At 42.7% G+C, this 23,208-nt stretch overlaps 2 protein-coding genes across 6 annotated transcripts in view; one reads left to right on the forward strand and one right to left on the reverse strand.

Annotated features, from left to right (window-relative positions):
* Window positions 1-348, forward strand: part of PSMB7 (proteasome 20S subunit beta 7) — an 87,447-nt gene extending 87,099 nt beyond the window's left edge. The window contains exon 8 of the mRNA XM_043983843.1: window positions 128-348. Within this exon, the coding sequence (XP_043839778.1) occupies window positions 128-239 (112 nt within the window). The 3' untranslated portion in view covers window positions 240-348. The remainder of the gene's footprint in view (window positions 1-127) is intronic.
* Window positions 349-1,641: 1,293 nt separating this feature from the next.
* Window positions 1,642-23,208, reverse strand: part of NEK6 (NIMA related kinase 6) — a 137,944-nt gene continuing 116,377 nt past the window's right edge. For all 5 annotated transcript variants that reach the window (XM_043983842.1, XM_043983841.1, XM_043983838.1 and 2 more), the window contains 2 exons: window positions 7,853-7,966; window positions 1,642-3,204 (listed from right to left, as the gene is read on the reverse strand). In XM_043983842.1, the coding sequence (XP_043839777.1) occupies window positions 3,094-3,204; window positions 7,853-7,966 (225 nt within the window). In that variant the 3' untranslated portion in view covers window positions 1,642-3,093. The remainder of the gene's footprint in view (window positions 3,205-7,852; window positions 7,967-23,208) is intronic.

A 23,208-nucleotide genomic window follows, 5' to 3' on the forward strand; every position in this document is an offset into this window, starting at 1 on the left:
TAAGCTCTCTTCTAGTTCTAACATTCTCTTTTCTAATATTGTGTTCAAATGTCCTTTTCAGTTCTACGAAACTGAGTTCAGTTCAATGAAGCCTCACCTTTACCCCTTTCTCTTTTGTCCTCTATAGGTTTGGCAGGTATAAGTGTGAGAAAGGGACAACTGCTATTCTTACTGAGAAAGTCACTTCCCTGGAAATTGAAGTGCTGGATGAAACAGTGCAGACAATGGACACTTCCTAAAAGGGTTTTGCTCATCGGCTCTGTTGAATCACAAGGTTTGGGGTTGCCCCAGGTCACCTTATGTAAGACAAACACATCACTAATAAACACGTGGTAATTGTGTAGCTAAGGCAGATGTGTCATTTTATGTTTTTTTTTTTTGTTTTGTTTTGAATCTCAATTGCCTTACAGGATGTTGAATATTCCCAAAGTGTAAGGGGGGGGGGGGAGCTAGGTGGCACAGTGGATAGATAGAGCACTGGCCCTGGAGTCAGGAGGACCTGACTTCAAATTTGACTTCAGACACTTGATACTTACTAGCTGTGTGACCCTGAGCAAGTCACTTAACTCCAATTGCTTCACCCAAAAAAAGTGTAATAGCAGCCTACATAGTTCTTTAATGTTTACAGGTTTCCCCTGTTGGGTAGGTAGTACCCCCACTTTATAGATGAAGCAACTAAGACTGATAATTATCAGAGTTCTGTCCCCATTAAAGGATGAGCTACAATTCAAAGTCATCTAATGTCTATTTACTATATTATGCAGCAGCAGCTATCTGGATCAAATGATGATAAGGTTATGGGACTTTTAAATACTTTTTGTTGGGGGTGGGGGGCAAGGGAAGCATTTGGGATTAAGTGACTTGTCACACAGCTCGTGATTATCTGAGGCCAGATTTGAACTCAGGTCCTCCTGACTCCACAGCCTGTGCTGTATCCACTTCACCACCTAGCTGCCCCTTAAATAATTTTCAAAATAAGTTCCTGTATTATTTTATAGCAAGGTCCCTTTCTCTTTGGATAGGTAGTTAGGCTAGGTGAACTCAAACCCCTGTGGTTGCCATTTACTTGGTTTTCATCAGTAGTATTTTTCTTTCTTTTTCTTTTTTTTTGGGGCAAGGCAATTGGAGTTAAGTGACTTGCCCAGGGTCACACAGCCAGTGTTAAGTGTCTGAAGCCAGGTTTGAACTCAGGTCCTCCTGAATCCAGGGCAGGTGCTCTATCCACTGTGCCACCTAGCTGCCCCCATCAGTAGTATTTTTTTTTTAATCCACCTAAGGCTGACTTTGGCTTGGAATATGCAGCCTTTACACCACTGTTTTTGTTTCCTATTGTCATTGTTAAAGGTGATTTTTACTGTCAGTAACCAAACAAAGGCATTTGCAAGTGCCCAACTTTAAGACAATGCTTTGAAATTATTTAGGTTCTGCCACTTATCTAGCCACATGTCCGACAAATACATCTCTGGCCTTCCTAATCTGTAAAATAGAAGAAGTGGCCTAGATTCTCCAGGTCCGTTCAAGCTCCAATATTCTGTATCTCCAGCTCTGCAAGTCTGTGGGACACAATTCTGTCAGACTTTGAGGGAATTAGATTAAATGACATTTTAAAGGTAGGTCTATTCACACACACAAAACTGCAACCCTTCTTACCCCAGTTTTATTTCAGTATTGGAGAACAAACATTAAGAACAAAGCAGACTGCATCTGAAGAGAGTCTTACAACCCTACATTGTGGCCACAGAAATAATTTCCCACATTGGGGGTGGGTTTGAGGCAGTATACCAAACAACACAAAGTCCTGCTCGAATGCCTCCCCATAGCTCTACTTCAGACAAACAGGAATCCCACCAACCAGGGAGTCCTTTTCATTCTGACCCACTGGAGCATCACCAACTCCCAGGAATGACAGTTTTGTCTCTGTGTAAAACCCATTCCATCCACATCCTTCAAAAGAGGTTACATTTACCATGAGTTCACATTTATAAGTTCATTTTCACAGTTAAATAGACCTCGACTAATCCTGTTGGGGTAAACAAGATAAGCAGAACATTTCTGTACATAACTGAGTTGGACATTTCTCTTGAATGATGCCATCCATAGTCTTGGTTGGCATTTGTGTATGAGTAAAAACAGCACAAATGTCTGAACTTGTTAAGGCTGACAATGGTGGAACAAAAATAGCGAGAGGAAACTTTGGCTATATTCAAGCAGATGACTTTTGGAGAGAAAAATAAATGATCTTAAGTGAAAATTTGGTTCTTGAATTCCTGGAAGAGATGAAGTGCCCAGCAGGGCTGGGAGCCAGGAAATGTGGATTTTAGTCCTGGCATGACCATGTAATTTGCAGTGTGACCTTGAGCAAATCACTTCTCCTGTATGGGCCTCAGTTTCCTTCTCTGTAACATGAATAGTTGGATTAGAAAATCCTTTAGGTCCCTTCCAGCTCTAAAATGCTATAATTCTCTTACCTACTTCTTATTTAGTGAGTTATAAACCGATAAAATATTGGCAAAATCTTTACTTTTCCAGTAAAAAAAATTTAAAACCACCAAACCAAAACCAATGCTACTCCCCACGTTTTCACTTTGCAACAGAGAACACCAAACACAGAGTTTGATCATTTAAAAAGGATATAAAGGACTTAATTAAATGTACTATTAACCATTGTAAAAGAGGGTTATTAGCAGTTATACAAATCTTACATTTATAAACACTGACGAGACAATTCAACGAAGGGATTCTTTTTTGGCATTTCACATTACAACTGAGATACAAAGAGTGCTTCACTGGAAATTTCCCTGAGACACCCTTGTTAACAGAACTAGCCTATGTTATACACAACTATTTAAAGAAAGGACTCTGAAGAGGAATGGTGACTGTTACAAGCTTCCCCCCTCCCCCCTGTACTCCCTACCCCCCCACAAAAGGTTGCACTGCCTCTTCACTTTAAAGCCAGGACCAAAACCCTGCTGAACTACTCGGGCCTCTTTTCTCAGTTGTTCCACTTATGGGCCACCAGTCAGCTTCTTTGGAGAAAGGAAATTCAAGTAAGATTAAGTGATGATGGCTTTGTTATGTGCATCTCTTCTGGACTCAAGTGCTGGCATTCCAGATGTGCATCTGTTTGGCTAGCTGGTGTACATAGCTAATGTCAGGTCTCTGGTCAGGGTCTGGATATATGCACGTACTGACTAGCTCCCGCAACTGAAAGAGAAGAAAGAACTGTATCCATTACTGTGGAAGGAAGTTTCCTTGGAAGTGATCAGAGTGGAGACTGACATTGCAAAAGCCTGAGCCAAGACCCTCGCTCTGTTCCTATGTACTCAGCTGCTGAATAAGGAAAGCTTCACTAGGTTGAGATGTAACTACAATTAAATCCAGCCAATTTGAAGTTTGAAATAAAGGGAAAGAACCCATAAATGCTGATGGCATCTACATCCCCAAGATAAAGGGAGGCAAATGAAGCCATTAAACCCATTTTTATGTAGAGGAAAAGGCTACACATTTTGGCATATTATGTACTTCCATATTTTTTATTTTTAACTTTGAAAGGTTCATGTCTTTCTCAGTGTGGAGCACAGTATCCAGCTTTGCTGATCATCACTGGGGAAAAAAACACCCATCATTGTTTAGGTTCATCAGCAGAAGAAGGTTTCTATGTGCTTTTAGTCAGATTGGGGTCCAGATGGCAGGCATAGTCCATTGCTAGGTCCCTACTGACTCAAAGGCTTTCCATCCTTCTTGGCAGAGCCATTGAGAACCCGGGATTACCTACACATAAGAATGAGGTTTCAGCCAAGAACTTCAGGGGAGGGGGCAGCTAGGTAGTGCAGTGGATAAAGCACTACCCCAGGATTCAGGAGGACCTGAGTTCAAATCCAGACTCAGACACTTGACACTTACTAGCTGTGTGGCCCCGGGCAAGTCACTTAACCATCACTGCCCCACCAAAAAAAAAAAAAAACTGCAGGAGAAAGTTGAATATTTTAGAGGGGAGAGCATTGATACTTTCTCCCAGAACTCCACACTATAAAGAAGCAATGAACCATAATACTGGATAAGGTACACCACAGAACCTAGCAGTGTGGCTGTCAAATGGCAATCATGAAGATGCTAAACCAGAGGACACAACTCAAGGATAGGGCTTATTGATCATCATAAATGCATTAAAATGCAAAAGGGTTACAGTCAGACTGCCCACCTCCCAGCCCCCTTTATTGTACACATGAAAGATGGGAGCTTTTAATTATACACACTAAAAGCGGCTCTTACCTCCAAGGCTGGGGGAGGAACAGCCTTGAGCCTCTGATCTTCTCACATTCTTCTGATAGCCACAGTGCCAATTATTTTAATGGTAATTAAAATAATGACCTTATAAAGCGCACATCTTAAATTGCATCACTGAGCTCACTACAGTTTTCTCATTTAAATACCCAGCCACTGCCCAGCACACATGGTTTTTGGGCTGCCAAAGGGGATGTACACCAAGTGAATGCAATTATTGCCCTGTGGGCTCAGCACTTCACAAGCTGCATCCCATGAATGTTCTTCAGTTACTGAACCAGGTTCTGGGGAACAATACAGGAAGAGGGAGGGTACACATAGAGTCTTGTACATGTTTTGTTCACAAGGCCACAGAATTTTAGAGTTTGAAAAGGGACTTTGGAAGCTATCTAGTCCCAACTTATGTCTACAAGGAATCTCCACCATAATATGCCTGTCAAGCAGTCATCCACAGCCTCTATTTAGAGACCTCTGGGAAGGAAGGACCTCTACCATCAGCTCCTGAAGCAGCTCTGTTCACTTTTTGACAACAGGTTGGAAGTTGTTGTTTTTTCCTAACGTCTAGTCCAAATTGTTAGCTTCTTTGCAGATTCCACCTGTTCCTAATTCTCCCCTCTGAGGCCAAACAGAACAATTTACCACTCAGTGTGGCATCTGTAGAGGTTTCAGGTACATGACCATGAGTATAAAGGATCATTTTGGAAGCTTAACTAGCTACATGTAAAGACTTGGAAAAATTTTTTTTCAAATGGATTCTAGCTCTAACTTCCAATAATAACCTTCAGCATCCCCTCTCTGCCTCATTCTCCTTATCTACTTTAAGAGGGTTAGACTAGATCAGAGATGTCTGTGGCTTGCATCTTCCCATAACACTCCTGAGTATGGCCCAAACCCAGATTAAAATGTAATTGGGAGATATTTAGCAAAATAAAAATAGAATAAAACATATCACATTGTAAAACTAAGCCAATATGTGGCCTACAGGGATTCTTACGTACAGCGTATTGGTCCTCATTTCTATCTGAATTTGATGCCACCTAAATAGATGAACATCCTGCGTTCTAACATCCTTTTCAGGTCTGACAGTCTCTGAGTCTGAGACTGCAGTTCTGAAAATTTCTAAATCTGATACTATTGTAGTGTAGATTTAATTGTGGAATCCACTATCTACCCTGGGCCCTGGCAAATTTGAATAATAACTAAGAAAAACTCCAAGTTAAAGTATATCAACATACTCCAATGCCTTTAATTTATGTATATACATGGCATAAGGTAAGGTTGTATTTCTAGTTCCTAGGAACCAAGAAACTCAAATTGGCCACATCTTCTCTGACTTTCACTTCTGGGAAATGATACTTCTTGCAGGTAAGACCCTCATCACAAGCAATCACAGTAAGATTATTATTATTATTATTATTTTTTTTTTTTGGCGAGGCAATTGGGGTTAAGTGACTTGCCCAGGGTCATACAGCTAGTAAGTGTCAAGTGTTTGAGGGTGGATTTGAACTCAAGTCCTCCTGAATCCAGGGCCAGTGCTCTATCCACTGTGCCACCTAGCTGCCCCCACAGTAAGATTCTTAAAGACAATGGACTTCAACTGAAATAGTGATAACAGTATGTACCTATCAAATATTTTTGATTTGGGAAACTAATAATAGAACTTCTAATGGAGAAGAGTGGCTGGTGTGGTGCTCTCAGGAAGTCCAATCTCTTGTTCTATTCATTGCCTGATTGTCATACAGGTTTTAACAAGTAAATCCAAACCCAGATCCTCAAATTCCAAATTAACATTCCCAAGGTAGAGTCTTGCTTTCCCCTTAAAATATTGGTAAAGCAACATGATTCAGAGGAAAAATCAGTAGTGAAATGGAGACTTGACTCCTGCTCTACTGCCTTATATTTATACAACCCTGAGCAAATTACTGAAACACTTTGTACTCTTTTCTGATCTCTAAAATGAGAAGAGTGGGCTAAATTATTTTTACCTCTGAATAATGAAGGAAATATGAAATTTAAAATCTGAATAGTGCACAACAGTTTTTTCAATATAAAATTAGGTTAATTTCTTGGGTAGGATACATATACATATGTACATATACACATCTATATTTGTGCACACAAGTATATGTGCATATATAAAAGTTGTGTGTACCATGTGAGCATATAAGTGTATTATATGCCATGTGTCTACATATCTATATGTATGCATGGGGTTGTATAATCTCCCAGGTTTTCCTGACTAGAAGTGGTAGGGTCCATCAATGTTTTCCAACCCCAAAGTGTTCATTTGGGATGTACTGAACTAAAACATTCAAATAGAACCACCATGTTCATCCTGGTACATAAAAAGATGTTAACCATTCATAACAAACAGCAACCCTCCACCTCCAAGAATTCAGAACAGTACAACCTACCACCAGGAACTTCAAGTTTCAGAACTAGAGTATATAAAGGTAGTTGCTATCTACTTCCTGGGGGTGTTAGTGAGGTGGGAAGATAGGAAAATGTATGTCATGAAGCATCCTTGGGTGTCTGGTTTGTTAGACTTGCTGTTGTGGATTAAGTTTACATCTCTAGAAGGGCTTATTCCCTTCTTGGGAAAGGACTTTGCTGCTGTAGCCTTCAAAGCATTCTAGGTTGCTACTAGATGTAGCTCTCACTCACAGCAGCCATAAAGAACCCCTTTTACTGGGCTCTTCTTCATCACTCAGTATAGTTCATGTCCCAGGAAGGCCCGGTCTCCTTAGAAAGGGGGCCATTCATCTGCTTTTGATGACAAAAACCATGAAGCTAAAGACAATGGGGATTATATTCTATTTATTCAATTTATAACAAGAGGGTGGGGGGAGGAACCTGGTTGCTAGGAATAGCAAACAGCAGTGTGAGAGAGTGAGAGGTCTCTTGCCTTCTCCAGCGTTCTGTTAATAGTGTCTAATGCCATCTGGAGTCCTTCTCTGGGACCCGGTCTTGGAAACCATTCTGCTCACCCTGGACTACATCAGTGCACTACACTTCCTCTTTAGCATAGCCAGAGGGAGGCATGCAGACAGTAATTGTGCAGACAGGAAACACATCTGTCAGCTTACACTAATTCTGGCTGCCAGCAGGTACAGCCTCAAGTGTTTGCTGTGTTACCAAGTGTGGCCTGCCACACATGGACATTTCTAGCAAAGTCCACATAGAAAAAGGGAGGAGTCAGGGACAGTGTGAAATGAGAAAAGACGCTGGAACTGAAGTCAAAGGGACTAAGGTTGGAGTCCCAGCTCTGCCAGGTATTGACCTTGAACAAGTCGCCTTGGGTCTACTAAGTTCTTTATCTAAAATGACAGAGTTGAATTAAATCTCTTAAGATTCCTTCTAGGTATAATGTTAGATGATTCTGTGTAAACAGTGTCATTGGAAAAATTAAGGTTTAAAAGGTCCAGGGGTGGACAGGACTAAATATCTTTTATATCAGAAGGTGGTGGTACCACTGCCAGTTTTGGCCATAAAAGATAATAACTAGCATGGCCCCTAAAACCATTGACAGATGAATTAGTGACTTCGGGTAGTCCCAGCTTTAACTCACCTTCTCAGAGTAATGTTCTCCTGGAAGAGGCGGATAGTCACATTGCTCTATCTTCTGACAAAGAGAAAAAAGATTCATTTTATCTCCGTAGAAGGGACTTTGAAGAGCTGCCATCTGTAGGGAGGAAACAAAATGACTTTTCAGTCTAGCAGCTGCACAAAGCTGCTTCTCCATTCTAAGAAGTGACTGTGATATTTGGCCACCAACGGGGACCCCTATCAGGAGGACACTGCCTCACCCCCTTCCTGAGCAGGTCACATCAATTCCAGTCTCACGTTTCCTCATTGGCAAAATGGGGATAAAAATATTTGTTACCACCTGCCTTCTAGCTTTGTGAGTAAAATGCTTTGTAAACCTTTAAGTGCTACAGAAATTGTTATTCAATACTCCAAGAATCTATAATCTCATTGATAAAAGTAATGCTTTCCACCAACACACAATGGAAGCCCTTTAAACCTTAGTGCAGTTGTGTTGTTTTTTTAAAGTTGCTAGGCCAAAATACATTTATTATCTTGTGGCCAACCTGGTGACAATCTCCTCCATACTAAGCTAAGCTGGTTCCCAGACAACAGTCATGGGTCTATCGTCTGGCACAAGGTCAAAACCTCTCAAGCATGAGAGGGCCTGCCAGAGCTTCTGCTCCACTAGCAAGATGTGCAAGAATCCCGAGTCACCCTCATGTCAGGAGGAGGTACCGGGAGGACTTCAGTGGGGGATTATCAGTCACTATTATCTCTCATCTGCCATCTTCCCTCACTTTCAGGCCACCCGATAAGATAAATGGTTATTATTTGGTTTTCTGGTTTTCACAAAAACAAAAAACAAAAGAACAGAAAGAATGAACTTTCTTCCTAATTAGACTTTATTAAAAACCACCCATTCAGTTCTGAGGAATTTCAATCATCTGACTTCCTTAGATCATGGGGGGGGGGGGGGGAAGGGGAGGCCATCTCTTCAGCAAAGACCCAGAAATACCAGAATTTACAAAGCAGACACAGAAAAAGAAGAATGAGTATCCATCCATCATAGAAATTATCACAGTGGGAGCCCCGTGGTCTGTGATCACATGGGGCCAGAGAAAGGACCATTTGCTTCCTGGCTGGAAGAATTAGCACCACTTACTTGGGGGAAGCTAAGATTGTCCCCCCGACTCCCCGAGAAGAGGCTCTTCAAGAAAGTGCAACAATGGGGAAGGACTGAGACACAAGTGGATAATCCAAACTACACAGGGGCCTCTCAGCTTCATAACCTGCGTGGTTCTGTGAAAGTCTGATGTGCCTCCATCCCCCTTGGAAGGACAGCAGCAGCAGCAGCAATTCACAAAAATAGAGCTCTCAGCTCACAAAGTACTTCTACTACAGCTGCCTTCTGAGGGGAAAGGGGCAAATGTTGTTACCATCTGACAGAAGAGGAACCAGGGGCTCAGAGAAGGACAGACAGTAACAGCAGAGCTGGACCTGGATCTTTCCAAGAGTAGCACAAATCAATGCACCTTTTGATTAGGAACTAAGGGCATAAGGCCACTACTCTGCCCTTCAGCTTCCTCATTTATGAAATCAGGATAACACTACTCATGCCCCCTACCTCACAGGGTTGTGGTGAGGGAAACACTTTGCAAACCGCAAAATAACAAAAAAATAGCACATTTATATACTGATTTAAGGACCTCAGTTTATTCTAGTAAAATGCAGTCAGACCAGATTCCTCCCCCCCCCCCCAGGCTTTTTGTTTTTACATTGCCTACATAACCACATATATCCATACACGTGTCTTTATATACTCATGTATGTGTATATATGCATATGTATACATGTCTGTATATACTCCCCCTTCCTCTTCCTCTAAGAGAAACATCCCTTATAGCAAAGAGGAAGAAAAAATAATACAGCAAAACTAACCAGCGCATCAAGCAAGCCTCCCTTGGTATACCATGTTCCACACTCATAGTTCTCCCCCTCTGCAAAGAAGGGAAGAAGTTACATTCTCCTCTCTCTCTGTTATTTTCATGCGGTTTCAATGATCCTTGTTGGCATTGCTTTTGCTATTGCCTTGCTGCAGCCAAAAAATCTGTTCTCCTCCTCCCTTCATTTTTCACCCTGGTTCCTGGGTCTTCCCACATTTGTCTCTGATGGTCATATTCATCATTTCTTACAGCACTGCAACGTTCATTACATTCACATACCAGTTTGTACAGCCACTTTTGTTCCCAGTTCTTTGCTACCACAAAAAGTGCTACTATAAATATTTTGTTTTTTATGGGACTTAAAAAAAAAATCATTGATTTTCTTGGCATAGGTGCCTAGCATCAGCCCATTTAGATAGCTTACAAGTTCTGTTCCAGCTCTGACGACTGTATTTTAAGGTCCCTTCTACCTCTAAAATTCTATGAAAATGTAATGTTTAGAGATTCTTGTTTTGTGCTAGGCCTCCCTCCCTAAACCCCACACTCTGTACTGGATAAGCCAGACCAGGCCAGACCCTCAAGGATTTTCCTCCAACGTCAGAGAGCAGCCGGAGCCTGGCACCTTTACAAATGCTACCCAGGAACCATCCCCACCCCAGCCCACCATTTACATACGAAGGAACCAACAGCACTAATCAGGTTTGTCTTCAAAGGGAGAGCAGGGAGCTATGGAGAGGCTCCGCAAAGCGAGTGGCACGCCGGCCCAGCATGCGGCCTGGGCTGTGCCCCATCTGCTTATTAATCCGTAATGGGATTCAAGTGTTTCTTGTCACTCTCGCTCACTGTTACCTCGAGCGCCAAACAATGGGGCAATGCCTCATCCTAATGAAGCACCGTTGGCTAATTGTGCCTGATACCTCCTCTGTTTGGAGGACCGTTTTCAAACCTTTTTTTTTTTTTTTTTGCAAGCTGCATCAAATCACCAAGCTCTTCACATTAGCCTCGGCTGAGGGGGATATGCTACACTCTGGTTTTAATAAGGGAACCATTTGATAATTGTTAGGCCTTCGCTCATTATCATGCACCAGGGAGCCCATCCAAAGAACACCGTCTTGTTGCAGAAACACACAGCAAGCTTCCAGCAGAGAGGTGATTTTTTAGTTATCAACCCCTCAACTATGTCCCTTGCACAGTACAGGATGTGAGACAAGTTGCCCCAGGAATTGTTGAAGGATAAAGGGGTTCGAAGGTGTCAGACTACACAGACTGTGTCCCTAGTGGGGATGCACAGTGGGAGTCAGGATCCCAAAGGTTATCATCACTAGCCCCATGACCACTGGCACTCTAGCCAGACTGGACTACTAACTGCTCCCCAGCCTTGCCACAGTCCCTGCTACCTCCAGGTCTTTGCTCACAGCATCTCTTGCCTTGCTAGAAATGGACCTGTGCGCCCCTGTCCCCTTCCTTCAGGTGACAGCTGTGGTGCCACTTCTTCTATGATGCTTCCCTCATTCTCCCTTCCTGCCCCTTAGGTAGGAGAGACCACTCCTTACTTAGAGTTCTTGGGATACTCTTTGACCTTTCTCATGTACATAAATAATTTTCTAATTTCTATCAGAGCTCCCTATATCAATGTCCTCCAATCACCATTGGGAGACTCCCTGAGGACAGGAACTGGGCTGATTTTCAAGCTTGAGCATGGTGCCTTGCATACATTAGGTGCTTAATAAATATTTGTTGGCCTGTTCATTGCTTCTGGAGTGATAGGACATTTGTGCTGTGTAGGGACAGGGATCAGACAATAGAAGGGCTTCTGGCATTCTGCAAAGTGGCAACACTCAGGGGATACAATTCAAATAATCAAAATGGTAACCAAAGGTGCATGGGTTAATTGGACAGTTACAAAAGTACATCTGTTGCCCTGGCAGAGAGCAGCTGGGAGACCAGAGGAGTCAATCTAAGTCATTTGAATACGTCACTGAGCAAGAAAGAAAAAGTATTAAACGGAATTCTTATGTGCCAGTTATCACTGTTCAGAGAAGGAAACAGTAGTAAAAACTCTAACAAGAGGCTTTAGGGATCACCTCCCCGTGCATGGCTGAGACCTGGCACAAGCAAATCCTCAGTGGGGGCAGAGTGGAAGGGATCCTGTCTTTGGAGTGGAAAGAGACCAAGATTTGAATCTGGGCTTCACCACTTAGCTTGCTGTGCAAACCTGGACAAGTTAATCTCTTGAAGCCTCAGTTTTCCCATCTGTAAGAGGAGGACTAAAACCACTACCTTTCCCATAGCACTGCTGTGAAGAAAGTGCCTTGCAACTCCTGAAAGCATTATTTTTAAAAATTCTTTTAGTTCGCAAGGACTTTCCTCACAACAACCCTGTGTGGTGAGTAGCATGAAGTAGCACAATTTTACAGGTGAGGAAACTGAGGTTCTGGGTAGAGGGAGAATCTGACATCAGTTCCAATCTAATTACATTGGGCTATGGCGCGCACGCACATGCCCTCTGTCATACGGCCTCAGAATCAGGCCACACTTGTTTCTTTCCTGAACCCTTAAACCCAACCTGAATGTCTTTTTATAAGAAGTTTTATTCGGGCCATTATCTCCACCCCTCTTCCAGACAAGAGCCAATGCAATGCCTGGAACTCAGTCTCTTAATGTATTGAGCCCCCACCGAGGAGTCTCCATGGGGTTATCGTGCACACGGCAAACAGCAGTGCTTGACTCATAGTATATTAAAACTAAACTATAGGCTGCTGCATTGTGCAATTACAAGTACACTGGAATTGGAAGATGTGAGTTCAGATTCCAATTGTGATATATTTAATTGAGGGTGGTGGGTGGAACCAGTCACTTCCTTTTTCCAATCCTCTACTTTTTTTGTTTTTTGGTGAGGCAATTGGGGTTAAGTGACTTGCCCAGGGTCACATAGCTAGTATGTGCCAAGTGTCTGAGGCTGGATTTGAACTCAGGTTCTCCTGAATCCAGGGCCAGTACTCTATCCATTGAGCCACCTAGCTGCCCCCCAGTCACTTCCTTTTTCTGAGCCTCAGTTTGTACATCTGTAGCATGAGGATCATACAATCTCATCCTTGAAAGGTCCTTTAGATATGATTTATTCCAACTCCCTCATTTTACAGATAAGGAAAACAAAGTCGAGAGAAGTGGAGGGCCCAAGGACATGGACAGTAAGTGACAAGACCAGAGTTCAAATACTGATGATCTGTGTGAGATTCTAATGATAACAATATTAAACCTCCAACATTTATAGAGTACGTACTTTGTGCCAGGCAGAAGGTGCTATTGTTATCATTCCCATTTTAAAGATGAGAAAATTGAGGCAAACAGGAATAAGTGACCTGCACAGGGTCACACAGCTAGTGTCTGAGACCAGATTTGAATTCAGGTCTTCCTGATTCCAGGCCTGGTGTTCTATCTACTGAGCTATTACATCACTGCCTTATAAATCAACTGCTTTTCTTATCACACCAAACTGGAAAATAATGCCTGCACAATCCTTACCTCAAAGCATTATTATGAGGAAAGTGTTTTATAAAACCAAAAGCCCCATACCCTTGGCCTTTTTATTAGTAAACTTTCCTGTATCCCCTAATTCAATCTGAAAAATAAATTTGGAAATTTATCATGCATATACAAATAAAAACTAAAATAAAGAGATTAATTATTTTCAACAAGGTAGTTGTTTACTAACTATTCCCACATCCCTTTGAGAAGCTTTTCATGTCCCTCATAGGGGTACATGTGCCCCAGTTAGGGAACACCTCCCCAAAAGCACTACAGAAATATGAGCTACTTTTCATTGAACTGATTTGCCTTGCACATAGTAGGTGCTCACTAATCTAAAACCAAAAGTTTCAGCTTACGAAAGTTTACAAAGCCCCTTCCTCACAGTAGTCTGGGGACTCAAAAGCTTCCTCAATTCAACAAGCATTCCTAAGAATTTTTTTAAGACAATGCTGAGCTACTAAAATATACAGGGCTGGCAAACCCAGAGTTGTTGGATATTTTTCCCTGTTTCCCTTGTTTGGTCTTAATCATGGGCACAGACTCAGTGGCTGCCGTGCGGAGTTCGAGCACTAATTCTGGAGGGCACCGCTGGATGTGTGCCGCAAGCAGACCCCTCACTGGGATGCCGGCGCTAAAGGCCCGGATCCAGCAGCACCGATCTCAGAGATGAGCTTCCGTGTAAATAAATAAATTCTGAGGAGCCCTGGCTGCCCGCTGGGAGCCTCCACGGGGTGCCAAGTATAATGAAAATAAAGCACAGGTTCCTCCAGTAACCGCCAGGCTCCTCAGGTTAGCCCAGAGCCTCCGGAGCTGAGAAAGCTGCCCACAGATTCCAAGTGGGGCTGGTGTGTGTAGGGCTTACTCAATCAGGGCCCTAGGGGCCTCCATAGCTCTGGCTCAGGCTGTTCATACCCCAAATTGGGGACAAAGGTCTGAGGCTACCTCTTCTGCTCCTCTACCCCCCTCCCTCCCTGCCCCACTTACACACATCGCCTGCAGGGACTTATCCCTCACTTCTCCCCTTAAAAAAAAAGTTACTGCCTTCTTATCATCCAAGCCAGCCAAAGACACATTTCCCATCCTTTTGCCTCATGCCCCGCCATCACGGTCGGCTCCTGCAGTGCACTAGGAAAGATTCTGGGCTCCTTGTCCACACTGGGCAAATCCTTTGCCTTCTCTCTGGGACCTTAGCTTCCTCACCTATAAAACAAAGGGACTGGTCTAGAGAGAAGATCTCTAAGGTCTCTTCTAGTTAGAACAATTTAAGGTACATGGAGTGGAAAGAGGACAGGATTAGGAGCCTGCATCTGAAGACCAATGTTCAAATTCCATTTCTACTATTTTGTTTTCTCTGTGGCCTTGAGCAAGTCATTTCCCCTGAGTCTCAGTTTCCTCAGCTGTAAACAGAGGGGGCTGGATTAGATGATCTCTAAGATCTCTTCCAGCCCTAATGCCTATGAACGTTTTATGTTTTAACATTCTAGATTGTGACAAGGTCTTTTTCATCTCTGTCCTTCTCCATACAATGCTTGGACCTCCTTTCTTCTAAAGTCACATTTGCAGGTCTCAACATTCTTCATCTGTTTTAATGTCATGTGATACTGTTTTCTACCCCCACCCCCATCCCCCAGTTGTTGTTCAGTTGTTTTTTCAATCATGTCTCATTCTTTGTGACTCAAATTGGGGTTTCCTTGGCAAAGATACTGGTGGTTTGCCATTTCCTTCTCCAGTTCATTTTACAAATGAGGAAACTAAGGCAAACAGGGTTAAGTGACTTGCCCAGGGTCACATAGCTAGTAAATATCTGAGGCCAGATTTGAAATCAGAAAGATTAATCTTCCTGACTCCAGGCCCAGCACTCTATCCACTGCACCACCTTGCTGTCCTTAAGTCTGCCCCCCCCACTTTTCCTTCCCCTGCCCCCAACTCTTGAAATGTATGATTTTATGAGAGGCAGAGGGTGGGTAGAAGAGTGATGGGAAGGGACGGAGAGGTGATAGGGGACTCAGAGGGAGAGGAATAGAGACCAGGGAAAGGGACTGTGGAAAAGGCCCTGGCCTCAGAGACCAGGACCTCATACTTGGATCTGCTTCTTTGGCTCCCAGTCTTCTCCTTAAAATAAGAGATGGACATGATGCTCTCTTAAGAATCCAAAGGTCCCCAGGGTGCCCTGAGAACACCAGCATAGCACCATGCCCACTAAACTGTCATTCTCTTTTTTTTTTTTCATAAAAGTATTTTATTATTTTCCAGTTACATGTAGAGAGAGTTTTCAACATTTGTTTTTATAGGATTTCTAGTTTCATTTTTTTCTCCCTCCCTCCACTCTCCCCAAGACAGCGAGCAATCTGATATAGGTTATATATATACAATCACGTTAAACGTATTTCTGCATTAGTCATGCTGTGCAAGAAGAAACAGAGCAAAAAAGAAAAACATCAAAAAAGAAAAACAAACAAAATAGAAATAGTATGGTTCAATCTGCATCTAAATTTTATAGTTCTTTTTTTCTGGATGTGGAGAGCATTTTCCATCATGAATCCTTTGGAACTGGCTTGGACCATTGTATTGCTGAGAAGAGTCAAGTCTATCACAGTTAATCAACACACAATGTTGTTGATACTGTGTACAATGTTCTACTGGTTCTGCTCACTTCACTCAGCATCAGTTCATATAAGTCCTTCCAGGTTTCTAAAATTGTCATTCTCTTAAATGCTCTGCATTATCTTGGGACTCAGTAGAGCAAAAAATTCCTCCCCAAAGCCTCCCATTATAGAGGGCTCAGAATTTTCCAGCCAACTCTCCATTTTCCACCAGTTTCTCTGCTTGGTTTTTGAGACCACAAAACATGATGGCCCTGTGGAGAGTGCCCTCTAGAGCTCTTCCCCCAGCCCCAGCTCCTCCTTTCTGCTTCCTTCTATGTACTGGTCTCCCCCATTAGACGGGAAACTCCCTGAGGACAGGAGCTATTTTGCTTTTCCTTTGTATCCCCAGTGCTTAGTAGAGTGCCTGGCACATAGTAGGCACTTAACTTATTTATTGATAAATGTTAACTATCACAGAACCACAAAGTTGAAAGTTACCCTAGAGGGAATTCAATCCAATAAATAACAGTAAGAGCAACAATAGCTTACATTTACATAGTGCTTACATTTACATAGTGCTTACTATGTGCTAAGCACTTTACACATATGTCTCATTTGACCTTCACAATGACCTTGGAAGGTAGATAATATTATCATCCCCATTTTTACAGTTGAGGAAACTGAGGCAGACAGCCTCTAGAATATAGTATGTCAAATTGCTTACCATATTAGGTAGGGGAGAGGGGAAGGGAGGAAATTTGGAACTCAAAATTTTATAAAAAATGAATATTGAAAATTATCCTGATGTAATTGGAAAAAATAAAATACTATTTAAAAGAGAATATAACACATGAGTGCTAAAGGGAAAAGAAATAAAGTATGGTTATAAAGTAAGTTACTGAGGGGGCAGCTAGGTGGTGTAGTAGATATAGCACCAGTCCTGGATTCAGGAGGACCTGAGTTCAAATGTGACCTCAGACACTTGACACTTACTAGCTTTGTGACCCTGGGCAAGTCACTTAACCCTCATTGCCCCACTAAATAATTAAATAAACAAACGAATGAATGAATGAAGTTACTGAGACAAAGGAAAAATTTCCTTTTTTTTTTTTAAATATAAATATATCACTAGAAATTTACTTGTCTTTCAAGATAAGGAGCTGTAGAAGACTTAGAAAAAGTCGCATAAGACTTCCCATATAAAATTTCCTTTTTTAACAGGATTACTAAGCCTATAGATGAGGAGAATGCTCTGAATATAATTTATCTAGACTTTAGCAAATCTTTTGGTAAAATATCTCATACTGTTCTTGTGGAAAATTTGGAGAGAGATGAATTGGATGATACAATCAGATGGATTCAGAACCATTTGGCTGGCTGGACTCAAAGAGTGATTCCATGTCAACATGGCCGAGGTCTCCAGTGGAGTGCCCCAGGTATCTGTGCTTGGTCCTATGATGTTTAAGATTGTTATCGATGACTTGGATAAAAACATAGATGGCATGCTCCTCAGATTTGCAAATGAGGCAGTGCTAGAAGGAATAGCTAGCACTCCAGATGAGAGATTCAGTATCCAAAAGGATCCTGACAGGGTAGAGCACTGGGCTGAACTTAAGATGAAGTTCAACAGGGTTGAGTGTCAAGTCTTACAATTCGGTACAGAAACAACCAACTTCACAGGAGTAAGATAGGGGTGGGAGGGGATTATGATTAAAAAGGTTTTGAAAAATATATGGGGGTTTTAGTAGACTACAAGTTCAATATGCGTCAGTGGTGTTAGCCAGAAAAGTTAATGTGATACTGGGCTGCACTAAAGGGCCTAACTTTCAGGAATAGGGAAGTAATAGTTATTTTATATATGGCTAACATTTATATAGTATTTACTATGTGCCAGGCACTGTGCTAACTGCTTTAAAAATATCTCATTTGATCCTTACAATACTGGGAGGTAGGTGCCATTATTATCCCCATTTTATAGATGGGGAAACCGAGACAAATACAAGTTAAATGACTTACCCAGGGTCACATGGCTACTAATCGTCAGAGGCTGGATTTGAACTCAGGTTTTCCCGATTCCAGGTTTGGCACTCAATCCTCTGGGCCATCTATTATTAAGTAAACAGTGTGGCCAGGAGTTCTAATGACGCAATTACTCATCAAGGCAACTTAGACTAAAAGTCTTCAAAGAAAGGCTGGATGGCCACTTGTTGAGGATATTGTAGAGGGGGTTTCTCTTGAATTATATTACCTTCAAGGCTTTCCTGAGCATTGAGATTTTGACATTCTGTGTCTTGAATCTATGTCTTTGAACTCCAGGCCCAGCATTCTTTCTATGCTACACTGGTTTGGGATGTTAGAGGCAATTCGTGTAACAGTAGATAGAGCACCAAGCCTGGAATCAGGAAGACTTGAGTTCAAATTTTCAGGCACTTACTAGCTATGTGGCCATAGGCAAGTCACTTGACCTCTGTTTGCCTCAATTTCCTTAATGGTAAAATGGAGATAATAGGGGGGCAGCTAGATGGCGCAGTGGTTAAAGCACCGGCCCTGGATTCAGGAGTACCTGAGTTCAGATCCGGCCTCAGATACCTGACACTTACTAGCTGTGTGACCCTGGGCAAGTCACTTAACCCCCTATTGCCTGCAAAAAAAAAAAAAAAAAAAGAGGAGATAATAACAGCACCTATCTCTCGGTGTCACTGTGAGGATCAAATGAAATTGTATGTGTAAAGTGCTTAGTATGGTGCCCGGCACATAGCAGGTGCTAAATAAATGCTGTTGCTGTTGCTGTTGCTGTTGCTATTCTTATTCATTTAACTATCTTTAGTGGTGGGGACCCCATTGCCTTCTGTGGCAACCTATTCTGCTCATGGGTAATTGATTATTAGGAAATTTGTCCTTAGGTAAGAATGAGCCAAAATATACTTCCCTGTGATTCCACTTACTGTTCTCCTGGACTGAGCAGCACAAGGTCAATCTTTCTTCCAGAAGACTTCAAATATTTAAAGATAGATGGAGGGTCACCTCCCAAGTCTTGTCTCTTGGCTAAACATGCTCAGTTTCTTCCTATGATCATGGCATTTCAATGGTTTTAAGCCCCTTTCTCAAACTGGTTTGTTAATATCCCTCCTGAAATATGAGACCCAGAAATGACCCCAATACCCTGGGATGGGGTTGGGGTTGGGATTGGAAGCGCTGCCACAGAGTTTGAGGATGGGGGAAACACCCAGATTCTTCTCTGTCCTGAACAAGCTTTGATAGGCATGAAGGAGACAATGAGGGGGACAGAGGAGCCGGTCAGAATAGCAGCTTCCATTTCTAGAGAGCTTCAAGCTTGACCAAATGCTTTCCTCACAACCCTGGAAAGCCGCTGGTACAGGTGTGACTGCCTCAGTTTAACAGATAGGGATGAAATGATGTGATGCCCATAACCACACAGCTGGCAAGCCACAGAAGGGACCTTAGGGAACATCCGGTGCAAACACCTCATTTTACAGTTAAGCAAACCAAAAACTATAGAGATGAAGTGACTCACCCACAGTCATCTAGGCAGTGTCAAGAGCTAGGACTGGAACCCAGGCCGTCTCTGCAGAGCTGGGATTCAAACTTAGGCACTCCTTGTTCCAAAATCAGTATCCTTTCTACTCCGTAAAACAATCCAATTTTCCTCATTTTACACCATAGCCAGGTCAGGGTCCCTGGATGGATCTTGTTCCCAGTTGGGGCTGTGTTAAGTTCTCTTTTGCCCCAATTGAGAAATGGTCAAAGGATATGAACAGGCAGTTTTCAGATGAAAAAATCAAAACTATATATTACCATATGAAAAAATGCTCTAAATCACTATTGATTAGAGAAATGCAAATTAAAACAACTCTGAGATACCACTTCACACCTATCAGATTGGCCAATATGACAAAAAAGGAAAATAATAAATGTTGGAGAAACTGTGGAAAAATTGGAACACTAATGCATTGTTGGTGAAGCTGTGAACTGATCCAACCATTCTGGACAGCAATTTGGAACTATGCCCAAAGAGCTATGGGACTATTCACACCCTTTGACCCAGTGGTACCACTGCTAGGTCTGTATCCCAAAAAGATCATAGAAGAGGGAAAAGGACCCACACTCACAAAAATATTTATAGCAGCTCTCTTTGTGGTGGCAAAGAATTGGAAATCGAGGGAATGCCCATCAAGTGGGGAATGGCTAAACAAGTTGTAGTATATGAAAGTAATAGAATACTAATTGTGCTGTAAGAAACAATGAGCAGGAGGAGTTCAGAGAAACCTGGAAGGACTTACGTGAACTGATGCTGACTGAGAGGAGCAGAACCAGGAGAACATTGTACACAGTAACAGCAACATTGTATGATGAACAATGGTGATAGACTTAGCTCTTCTCAGCAGTGCAATGATCCAAAACAATTTCAAAGAACTCATGATAGAAAATGTTCTCAACATCCAGAAAAAAGAACTGTGGATTACAAATGCAGATTGAACCATACTGTTTCTACTTTGGGGCTGGTTTTTTTCCTTCTTTTTTGAGGTTTTTCCCTTGTGCTCTGATTCTTCTTTCACAATGTGACCAATGAAGAAATATGTTTAATGTGATTGCACATATATAATCTCTATCAGATTGCTTTCTGTCTTGGGGAGGGGAGAAAGAAGCGAGGGTGGGAGAAAAATGTGGAACTAAAAATCCTATGAAAACAAATGTTGAAAACTATCCTTATATGTAACTGGAAAATAATAAAATACTTTTATTTATTTTTTAAAAAATTCTCTTTTGAAGGAGGCAAAGGGCTGTTCAGCTCTGAGCAGCTCTGGGATATTCCCAGAGGCCGTTTAATCCCTCTAGCAGGATTGTATTGATCTATTTCATTGACTTCTCAGCACCAATAGTTCCCTCCCTAGCTGCAAACCACAGCAGCAGATCCTCCCTCCCTTCCATGCTCCAAACAAATAAATCAGCTCCTATTGAACTGAGGGACTCCTGACTGGTAATACACTAATGATGGGACATTACCTTGTTAAGCAAACATTTAGTTACCTCAGTTGAAGATTGGAAAGGAAGAACTGGCTGAGTGAAAATCCAATGCTACCTTCACTTTCAAGGTGGAATGTGATAAATGGGAGCCACATATGCCAAGAAGGACAAAGAGGTGGTTTGTATAATCACGGCCTGGCATTGGTGGCAACCCCATCAGTCCAATTAGTATTAAGCCCACCGAGGCCAGGCAACCTGTGCCTGGGAGACTTGGTAGCTGATCAGAGAGATTCAGTGGGGAAGAAGTTTGTGTCAAATTGGGGGTGGGGGGGGGCGGGCAGCAGGATACAGCAGGAAGAAGACACAGTTTGGAATGAGAAAACTTGGGCCCAAACCTTGGCTCTGTTCCTACCTCTCTGGTTTTGTGCAAGACACTTCCACATCTCAGCCTCAGATCCCTCCTTTTATAAAACTAAAATTGGACCAGATGAGATGTGAAGGTACCTTCCAGCTCTAACTTTCTGTTCTAAATACATAACTGGCTACACTGGTCCACCTACAGCTTCTCTAATGGGATCCTCCATCTCCTCTTTCTCTGCCTTTGTACTAGCTGCACCCCCTCTCCCTCTTACCTTCCCTGACCTTCTTCAAGACTCAACTTAAACCCCACCTACTCCAGGAGGCTTTTTCTGCACCCCCCCCAACACAGTTGCTAATGCCTTCCCGTCTCAGAATGTTTTACAGGTTCTCTGTATGAATCTTACATTTATCCAAAGGGGGTCACAAAGTGCTGGACATGACCTAAATGAATGAACAACAATTACTATTAACATCCCTTCCAGCTTTCGAAATCCTGAAGTACATATATGTGTGTGCTACATACATGTATGCCTTTACTACATATATAGCCATATGGGATACATATACGTATATATTTACTACATGTTCTCCACTCTACTGTATGTCTCCTCAGGACATGGGATGGGTCCTCTGGAGGACATATGGGGGACACCTGCACAGGATGAGAAGGTGTGGGTGGTTAGAGATCATAAGCCCCAAGGAAAGGTGTAACCTCAAGAGGCCAGGGCTCCCTGGATATAAGGGATATTGCATAGCCACAAATGTGCCTCATCATGGTATGGAGAAAATCTTGGGTTCTCAAAGGCTGCACTGGGGGAACCCCCAAATCTCAAAGGTTTGATTGAGACTGAGAAGCTTCATGATGTCTGTGTCTGTCAACCTGGGACCAGCCTCACCAAGCGCCTTCTTGTACACAAGTCTCTCACATGGAACTCTACAATGCAGCCAAACTGGCCTTCCATCCATCTGTCTGTCTGTCTGTCTCTCTCTCTCACACATACACACACACACACACACACACACACACACACACACACACATACCCCTTTCCCAATCCTCTGCCACCCCCAAGGATAGTGCTTTCCCCATCAAAAAATGAACTTTTAAAAATTCTGACTCTATCTTGTATATACTTTCCTGTGCACATACTGGCTCCTTGAGAGACTATAAGTTCCTCAATGCCAGGGACTCCTTTTTTGTCCCTGTATCTCCAGCACTTAACACAGTAGTGCCTGGGACACAGTGGGCGCAGCCAGCTAACAAGTATTTATTAAGTACCTACTATGTGTCAGGTACTGTGGTAAGGGCTAGGGATACAAAGAAAGGCAAAAACCTGGTCCCTACCCTTGATAAGCTCTCATTCTAATGGGGGAGACAACATGCAAATGTCTATGTTCGTAGAAGATACATACAGTGTAAGTGGGAGGTAAGCTTAGAGGGAAGGCACTGTGGTTGGGGGGCAGGGGACTGGGAAAGGCCTCTTGTATAAGGCAGGATTTGAAAAGAGTCTTGAAAGAAGCCAAGGATATGAAGAGGCAGAGGGGAGGAAGGAGAGCATTCTGGGTGTGGGAGTCTGCTGGTGAAAAGATGCAGCTGAGAAATGGGGGTGTCTTGTGTAAACAGCAGCCAGATCCCAGAGTCCACAGAGAGGGGTAAAATCTAAGACCAGAAAGGTAGGAGGGCTTGAAATGATACCCACAGCTTTTTCTATTTCATCCCACAGACCACAGGGAACCAGTCAAACTTGAGTACGGGGTGACACGGTAAGGCCTGTGATTCAGGAAGATCACTTTGGCAGCCGAGGAAAGGACGTACTGGGGTGGGGGGAAGCCTGAGCTGGGAAACTACTCAGAAGGCGATTGTAATAGTGTGGGCGTGAGGCCCTGAGGGCCCACACAACCACGGGAGCTATGGGAGAAAGATCTGGTAACAAATTGGATATGTGGGCTGAGGACAGCCCCAAGGCTGTGAGCCTGTCTGACTTAGCAGAA

Source organism: Dromiciops gliroides, chromosome 2 (genome assembly GCF_019393635.1).
Source record: "Dromiciops gliroides isolate mDroGli1 chromosome 2, mDroGli1.pri, whole genome shotgun sequence".
In the NCBI taxonomy this organism is placed as follows: Eukaryota; Metazoa; Chordata; class Mammalia; order Microbiotheria; family Microbiotheriidae; genus Dromiciops; species Dromiciops gliroides.